Raw genomic sequence first — 8,159 nt, forward strand, 5'->3', positions numbered from 1 at the left:
ATTCACAAGGCACTGGGAAGCAACAAATCAACATGTCTGGACGAAATCTCGAACAATAGAGCCCTTTTAAATACTGAACTAGTGGTTAGAATCCAAGCACAGATGGGAATGCATGTCAAACAACAGCTGCACTGTCCTGAATTTACTCAATGAAATGTTTTATTTGAAATGACATAGGCCTGCTATATTTCAACATGGCTCGCTGTGTTAAATAGCCTTTTGATTGTTTTGTTTTTTACCCTTTAATGTACATTTAAAAAAGGTTAAAATCGTTTTCGTTCACTTCCATACGTCATAGGCTACTTTCATTAAATACATTATTTTGACCGCGTGACCTATCGTGAACAAGAATCAGTGAATCAGGCATGACGTGTAAAGCAATTAGTTTCAACAAGGAGATAAATTGTGCGGTAAAAAAAAAAAAGAAGGGGAAAAAAGAATGTAAAAATTACCGATAGCATATAGCCTACCCGTTTAAAAGTGAACGAGTCACATAAAACACGACTCACTGTCGCCACCTACTGGAGTACGATGAAACCCAAAACAAAGAGTCATGCAAATCAGTGAACAGGTTAGATTAGAAAGATTCGAATCACTGAGATGAATCCAACTCCTCACCACTGAGCATAATCAGATATGATGGGTTTTGGATAATCCTCGCATATCATCAGCTCTCAGGAACGCTCATACGTCATCCCTTTCTTCTCATGCAGACTCATGAACTGAGGCAGCAGCAGCAGCAGCAGCTCTGACAGCACCGTCGCATCCCACTGAAGTGTTAACAAGAGCGACAAAACTGCACAGCCTTGACGAGAAGAAAAACGTCTAGCCTACAACAGGTACGATTTGCGGATTCGCTCGACTTTATAAGCCTTCTTAATCGCATTTTATGATAGATTTACTCGCGTAGACATTAGCATCTGTGCTGTAGCCTGTCAGATTTATATAACCGGTGCATTCATATAAGCTCAAACGCAGTATGTTGTGCTGTAAATGAAATAATTTCTTCACTGAGATTTGCACTTGTAGCTGTCATATTTGGATATGACATGTTGATACTACGTTTTGATGTTATTGTCTTATGCACGTGACAAGGACGAGACCCACAAACGTTTATATTTCTGTATTTTCTTCATTTTGCATCATATAAACTAGTGCATTTTACGCTCTAATAATACATAAATCTGTCAAATTGTCACGAATAGATGGTGTGTTCGTTTAAACAGTGGCATAACTAGAATAGCCTATCACAACATTACATTTAACCAGACATGTGTTTTAGTTTCAGTTTGGTTTCAATTAATAAGGTAATTTATATTCTGAGTTTAGGGCATTGAAGGGTAGGCTATAGTTATGAATGAAGCAATTTTTAAGATTATCTCACCCTTATTATGTTGCACATTGTAACTCATTAGAGCTCTTATAATTTATTAATATACTAGGCCTACTGTTTGTAGTTGGTTCATTTGTAGAGCGCTTGTTGGAGGACATTGGATTGATTTGCGGCCTTATAGTGGTACTGATTCCTGAGACACAGGAATAACAGGACACGTCACGCAACTTGCCTTTGGTTTTTCAAACCGCAAAAAAGTTTTCAAATTAATCCAAAATGTAAAATGTAAATGACTATTTCATTTGACTCTAGATATTAGTATTAACTAGAAACATTGCATTATCACTCAGGTGTACTCACCTCCTCACCTGTTCTCAGATCATACCTCAGTACTTCAATTAAAATGAGTGGCTCTTTAAACTGAAATATAAAGAAATGCATATTTTACCATCAGATATTTTTGAAACCATTTATAAAACTGTGTGAAATTAAATTCTGTGTTCGTCCTCAATAATTTATCTTGAACACTAATATATTTTATATATCAAGTTAATTCCTTGGTACATAAACTTTTATTTTCTAAGTTTTGCAACCTGTTCTATCCCAGGACTCAAGCATCAGTGGTGTGCACCTTATGCAAAAAAAGAGACACACCCATCTCTGCTCCGATCTACTTTAGCTCTGCCTTGTTCTTTATGTAAAATGTGTAGGGTTGCTGTACCAACCTTTATTGCTATATGTCGGTTTGTTTGGGCTGTTTTGTCCAAACTGTTGCACAAACTTTTTCAGAGGGTGGGTTGGTGGATTCCACAGAGGTCTCTGAGGCATAGTCAGGGAAGTGTGTGACATCTCTTCTGCATGGTTGTCAATGTTGCCTTGAGGAACTGCTCACTCAAGTCCATATTGATTTTTTTGGACTTAGACCTGAACTCCTGTGCCAAGTGAGCTTTAAATTACATCTCTTTCCCATTAATACATAGACAATTCATTTGGTGTTTACAGACAGACACATTTTAATAGATATGATACGATGGTATATTAAGTGCAGTGGTGATAAAAAGTAGCCTATGTGCACCCTTAATGTGCCCCTATTATGCTATTTTAAAGTTTCCTAGTTTAGTTTTAGAGGACTCTTACAATAGAAAAATAAACCCTTTCATTTTCTCAATATACATGGGAGCATTACCTTTTTTTCTCACAGCGTCTGAAATGGTTTGATTAAAGGATTCAGTCTCTCTAAACCCCTCCTTTCTGAGAGCCTACTCTGCTCTGATTGGTCAGATGGCGTAGTCTGTTGTGATTGGTCTACCGCTTACGGTGTTGGAAACTAAACGCCCATTACCATATCAGAATTTCAGCTCTGGAAACTTCTTCAGCACTTGTATGTAGTGAAATGAACAGTAACGATGGCGGTTTTACCATTTCAATTCGAGCCACTTCCAATTCAGTCCTCATTCTTTGGAAGTGCATGCAAAGTGGATCTGCTTTCGCAACGCAGAAAACAGCGTCTTCTCGACATTTTGACAACAAGAATCAAACTCTTCTAGGCCTCAGCTACAACTACAGTGTTTGCGGGCAGGTCAAAGTGGGCTTTGTTTGCAGGCAGCCAATGAAGAACATAGGCATAGAACATTATGCAGATTTGTTGAAAACCTGTGTTTGTGCAGGAAGTAAGATTTGAATTACTGACAACTTGTTTCAGGCAGTTCAGAATCAGTTGTTCCTTTTGAGAGACAATAACTCCATTTATTAACCACTTTGATATAAAAAAAATTTGCAGACCTTTTCACAAACAGCTATATTACACACTACATGAAAGGTATAATATCTGAAAAAGCATTATAGGGGCACCATTTTCTGTATTTATGCATACAGTTAAAACAATACACATATAGTTTTATTATTATTTCACTTATTCAGCAACCAGAACCTGGAGAATCGAAAAGTAAATATTTTAGTTGGAGAAATAGAGTATGTGAAATCCTGTGCTATTTTTTAATACTGTGAAACAGCCCTGTAATGATGACCTCATTATGTGTGTTTCACCACACAGTTGCACCATTTTGAAGGCAACAGCTGAGAATGACTGTACTGAGATGATAGCATGCGCTAAATATAACTCTGAGCTCAGGGAAGACTGTCCTTGCATCTCATGAGTGATATTTAGTTCAACAAAATTCGAGATAATCTCGCAGATTTGTGCCACATCTGTTTTAACGTGTTTGAGGGATCAGAACATTAAAACATTTTATGGGACTTTTTTCCCCCCACACACAATATATAGAGGAGTCTCAGATAAGAAATCCAGAAGGACAATTTAGAAATGCATGAGATCACAAATGTGTGACAGAATAAACAGTCCCTTATCCAAGCTTATCTTCTTATCTAGGCCAGATTATGGCTCCTTGTACAGTCTTTACATTGCTGTTTGGGATTCCTAATAGTTATAACAGTCTTTGTTCAAACACTGTTTAGTAATTAACTCAGTTTGAAATGTGTGAATCTAAGGAGTAACACTTTCCTTTTTTTAAGTTTTAAGTCTCTTATGCTCACCAAGGCTGTATTTATTTGACCAAAATACAGTAAAAACAGATATATTGTGAAATATTATTACAATTTAAAATATATTTTTCTATCTGAACATATTTTAAAATGTAATGTATTCCTGTAATGGCAAAGCTAATTTTCAGTAGCTATTATTACTCCAGTTTACAGTGTCACATAATCCTTCATAAATCATTATAATATGCTTATTTGGTGCTCAGGAAACATTTGTGCTGCTTAATATTTTTGTGGAACCCATGATTCATTTTTCCATGATTCTTTGATGAATAGAAAGTTCAAAAGAACAGTATTTATTAGAAAATTGTAAAGTTATAACTGTTACTTTTGATCAATTTAATGCTGAATAATAGATTTAATTCCTTTAAAAAAATGTTTTAACTTTTAAATGATAGTGTACATTGTAGCTGTATAATTTCTAGATTGTTGCATATTTTCTTTTTGAATGAAGTACAAAAATTCAACAAAGAAATATTTTAAACATTTAATAAAATGCCATAATCAGTGGTATCAAAAGCAGCTTTGAGATCGAGTAGAATAAGGATAACTACCTTTCCAGAATCAACTGCTAATAAAATATCATTAAACACCTTAAGGGGGGCAGATTCTGTACTATGAAGGGACCTAAAATCTGACTGGAACATATCTATTACAGCATTCACATATACGGAACAAGTTGTGATAAAACAACCTTCTTTAAACCTTTAGGTAATTTTGATATAGAAATTAACTAATATAAATATAAAAAAGGTCATTTCGATATAGGTCTGTAATTACTTAAGACTGTACGATCTAAATTAGGTCCCGTACGCTGTCATATACACCTAGGATGGCTTGAGGGTGAGTAAATTATGGGATAATTTTTGGATGAACTAACCTTTTAAGTGCACTTATTTCTTAGTCACTTGAGTTTTTTCTATTAAATGACTTGCGAGGCATCTGCATGCCACAGCAGATCTGTGTTTGACCAAATAAAACCATCTCTGTCTGTCACAGGCACTGCTATGTTGAAATGTATTAGATATGACTGATGTCGAGGTGACATATGAAGACTTCATCGCCTCTGCAAGGACCGGCAGACGCAATGCTGTGCACGAAATACTGGGAACCTCCGGCGGGCTGGATGCTAGTGGACTCTCCCAAACTCTTTCTGAGCTCAATATCAGCAAAGCAGGTGAATAAAGTCCCCTTAACTTATCACTGCTCCTTCAGAAAGAACATGGAGTGTCATCAAAACACTGCAGTAATGTAATATGGCACTGAGAGGCAGGCTGGCCATGAATAATGTATCAGACAAACCTGCTTTGGGCAACCTAGAGAGTTTAGAGGGCCTGTTAGTGGCTTCCCACACCAGTTTTTAGCTCAAGACAAACATGGATGTGCTTTATCAAATATAGGCCTGTTAGCTGAGGGCATCCTTAAAGGAGAAATCCGGTCAATTTTAACATTGAGCTCATTTTTTTGTACATTTGGAGTGCTGTCAGTACAGACAAAAACGACAAAAATCGGTGTTGCCTACACTGTGTTATCCTCTTTTTAAAATTCGCACCCTGTTGACTTCAATGGGGCAAGTTCTAAACCTGCTTTTAGCCTCTTAACAACCTTAATATGTCATTACAAGTGCACAGCCATGTGAGTGGTGTTATTAAGAGTGACCACGGTCAATCTGACTGCAGTAGATGTGAAAGATATTAATAAAAATGATGTTAATTCAGCCAGCTCACATACCTGTATTTACTTCCTGTTTTCGTTCGAAGTCCACAGTAGTCAATTGTCGAGTTCGCGCGCGCGATCATTAGTTATATTAGTTAACAATGATCGCGCGCGCGAACTCAACAATTGACTACTGTGGACTTCGAACGAAAACAGGAAGTAAATACAGGTATGTGAGCTGGCTGAATTAACATCATTTTTATTAATATCTTTCACATCTACTGCAGTCAGATTGACCGTGGTCACTCTTAATAACACCACTCACATGGCTGTTCACTTGTAATGACATATTAAAGTTGTTAAGAGGCTAAAAGCAGGTTTAGAACTTGCCCCATTGAAGTCAACAGGGTGTGAATTTTAAAAAGAGGATAACACGGTGTAGGCAACACCGATTTTTGTCGTTTTTGTCTGTACTGACAGCACTCCAAATGTACAAAAAAATGAGCTCAATGTTAAAATTGACCGGAGTTCTCCTTTAAGAAAAAGCATTACAGCAACTGCTAAACATCCTGCCCTGCCGTAGGGTGTCGAGTATCTGCTCTTGTTGATGTTCTTATTTTTTTCACTCTCAGAGTCAGGGAATGATGGAGAGAAGAGCCAGAGCTTTTCAGACTCCGAACCGAAGCAGGAAGAAGGCAAAGGGGAAGGAACATAACAGACTTCAGTGAGAGAATCAGTCAGATACCCCCTCTAGTGGCTGATTTTTATAAGCATGGAGGGGTTGACACTGAAAATAGTGCAGCATCCCTCTCTCTGAAGGATCCGGATGGAGGAGACTTTGCTTTGAGGAAGCTACTGTGAAAGGCTGGGCCTTATGAATCATAGCGCTGCTGTTTTACTACAGTGATCGCTACTTTAGCTGATGTAGGTATGACTTTTACTTGGATATTCACTCTAGTTGGTAGGTACCTAGAGCGACTGGTGGGATTTGAGTCAGAAGTAATCACATTAGAATGATGAAGACACACTTGGGAGATGAACAACACCCACTGAACTTGTGATTTTCGATTCACCAAATAGCTGCCAGTGTAGTGCAGCTATTACATACTTAAAATTCAGTCATTTTATAGGTGTAGTGTTGTAATAGTAATATCAGATTTTGATATTAAATTGTGCTTTATGTCTTATCTTAAACTGAGATCTTCAGTTTATGTTTTCACTAGGTACACATTGGTATAATAAGTGCTGCACTTTTTGTAAACACTCACTGAATTCTGATAAACTGTCTATTATGGTCTTGCATGACACTGCTCCTGACAGAGTCTGTATGTATAACTGTTCACATCCCACAAATTTGTGACCCCATCATTTGCAGTGTTGCGATGCTAATTTGTGTGTTTCACGATGAGAATTCTTATTATATTATGAAATCTGGCTCGATTTGAAGTCTTAATTACACTGCCTATTATTAATCCATTTGAAAATGTGTTCAATAGAGCTTGCCTTACCAAACCTCTGCCCATATTTTGTCTTCCAGCTCTATGTCCTAAATTTTGAATAAATATATTTGATATTTTCATCTGTGGGTACATACAAATTTGAATAAATTCAAGAAATCTTTGGGAAAATGGTGATATATTTTTTTATTATTTATTTAGATTTCTGCATATATTTATTTATAATGTATTGTATATGTATTCGTGTATTTATCAATGTTTCATGAATCAACGATTAAGACAGTGATACTGATATTCCACTGGATGGCACTGTTCACTCACTAATCTATTTTATTTTAAATGCAGCTCCACCTAATGAGTGATTGAAGCCAGTGAACATCATCCATTTTGGAGTTTTATATTCTTTCCTTTTCATATGTCAGTTATATGTAATTATATTATATATATTTAGGTCACTATAGCTGCACCATTTTGGCTAATTTTTCTACTTAAAGGGATAGTTCACCCAAAAATAAAAATTCTGTCATTTACTCACCCTCATGCTGTTCTAAACCTGCAGCATATGATGAAGGAAGGAAACGTTTCCCAAACGTTTTCCCACTTGCCATTCATTTCTTCCTGTCAGGTTCTGGTCCCCATTAACTTCCATAGTAAAAAAAAAATCTTCTTTTGTGTTTAACAGAACAAAGAAACTCGTATAGGTTTAGAACAACTTAAGGGTGAATAAACGATGACAGAATTTTCATTTTTGGGTGAACTATCCCTTTAAAATATGGCAATATTTAGCAATGCAATGCAATTTCACATCATTAAAATTAATTTATTAATACACAAATAACAGGAAGAAATGAATTGCAGGTGGGACAACCTTTGGGAAGACAACCTTTCCTTCCTTCCTTCATTTGCCGTGTCATTTCTCAGTAATATTTTGAGACCTCGAACCCTTTGGCAGAGCCGCTGACCTTTTCTGTCTTTTAAGTGGCAGGGCTGCACATTAATCATTAATCAGCTTACAGCACACTGGAGTTCTCAGCCAATTTTCACAACCAATGAATCCATGTGGCTTTTCTGAGAGATCAGTTATGTAATTGTGACCCCTGTGCATGAGCAATAGAGACATACGGTGGTTTAAAGGCAGATAGGACCACAGCCTT

General features: G+C 36.7%; 1 protein-coding gene across 1 annotated transcript; it reads left to right on the plus strand.

The window, feature by feature from the left end:
• Positions 1-594: 594 nt before the first annotated feature.
• pkia (cAMP-dependent protein kinase inhibitor alpha) lies at positions 595-7,182 on the plus strand. Its single transcript, XM_056248953.1, has 3 exons — positions 595-839; positions 4,892-5,069; positions 6,181-7,182. Exons 2-3 carry the CDS (start codon positions 4,919-4,921, stop codon positions 6,261-6,263), a joined length of 234 nt encoding a protein of 77 aa, XP_056104928.1. The 5' UTR covers positions 595-839; positions 4,892-4,918; the 3' UTR covers positions 6,264-7,182.
• Positions 7,183-8,159: the final 977 nt, after the last annotated feature.

Source organism: Rhinichthys klamathensis, unplaced genomic scaffold (genome assembly GCF_029890125.1).
Source record: "Rhinichthys klamathensis goyatoka isolate OS25496 unplaced genomic scaffold, OSU_Roscu_1.1 h1tg000059l_1, whole genome shotgun sequence".
Taxonomy (NCBI): domain Eukaryota; kingdom Metazoa; phylum Chordata; class Actinopteri; order Cypriniformes; family Leuciscidae; genus Rhinichthys; species Rhinichthys klamathensis.

Coding starts and splice junctions, on each gene's coding strand:
- pkia (XM_056248953.1), top strand. CDS start 4,919: ATGACTGATGTCGAGGTGACATATGAAGACTTCATCGCCTCTGCAAGG. Junction 5,070..6,180: donor GCTCAATATCAGCAAAGCAG/GTGAATAAAGTC, acceptor TTTCACTCTCAG/AGTCAGGGAATGATGGAGAG.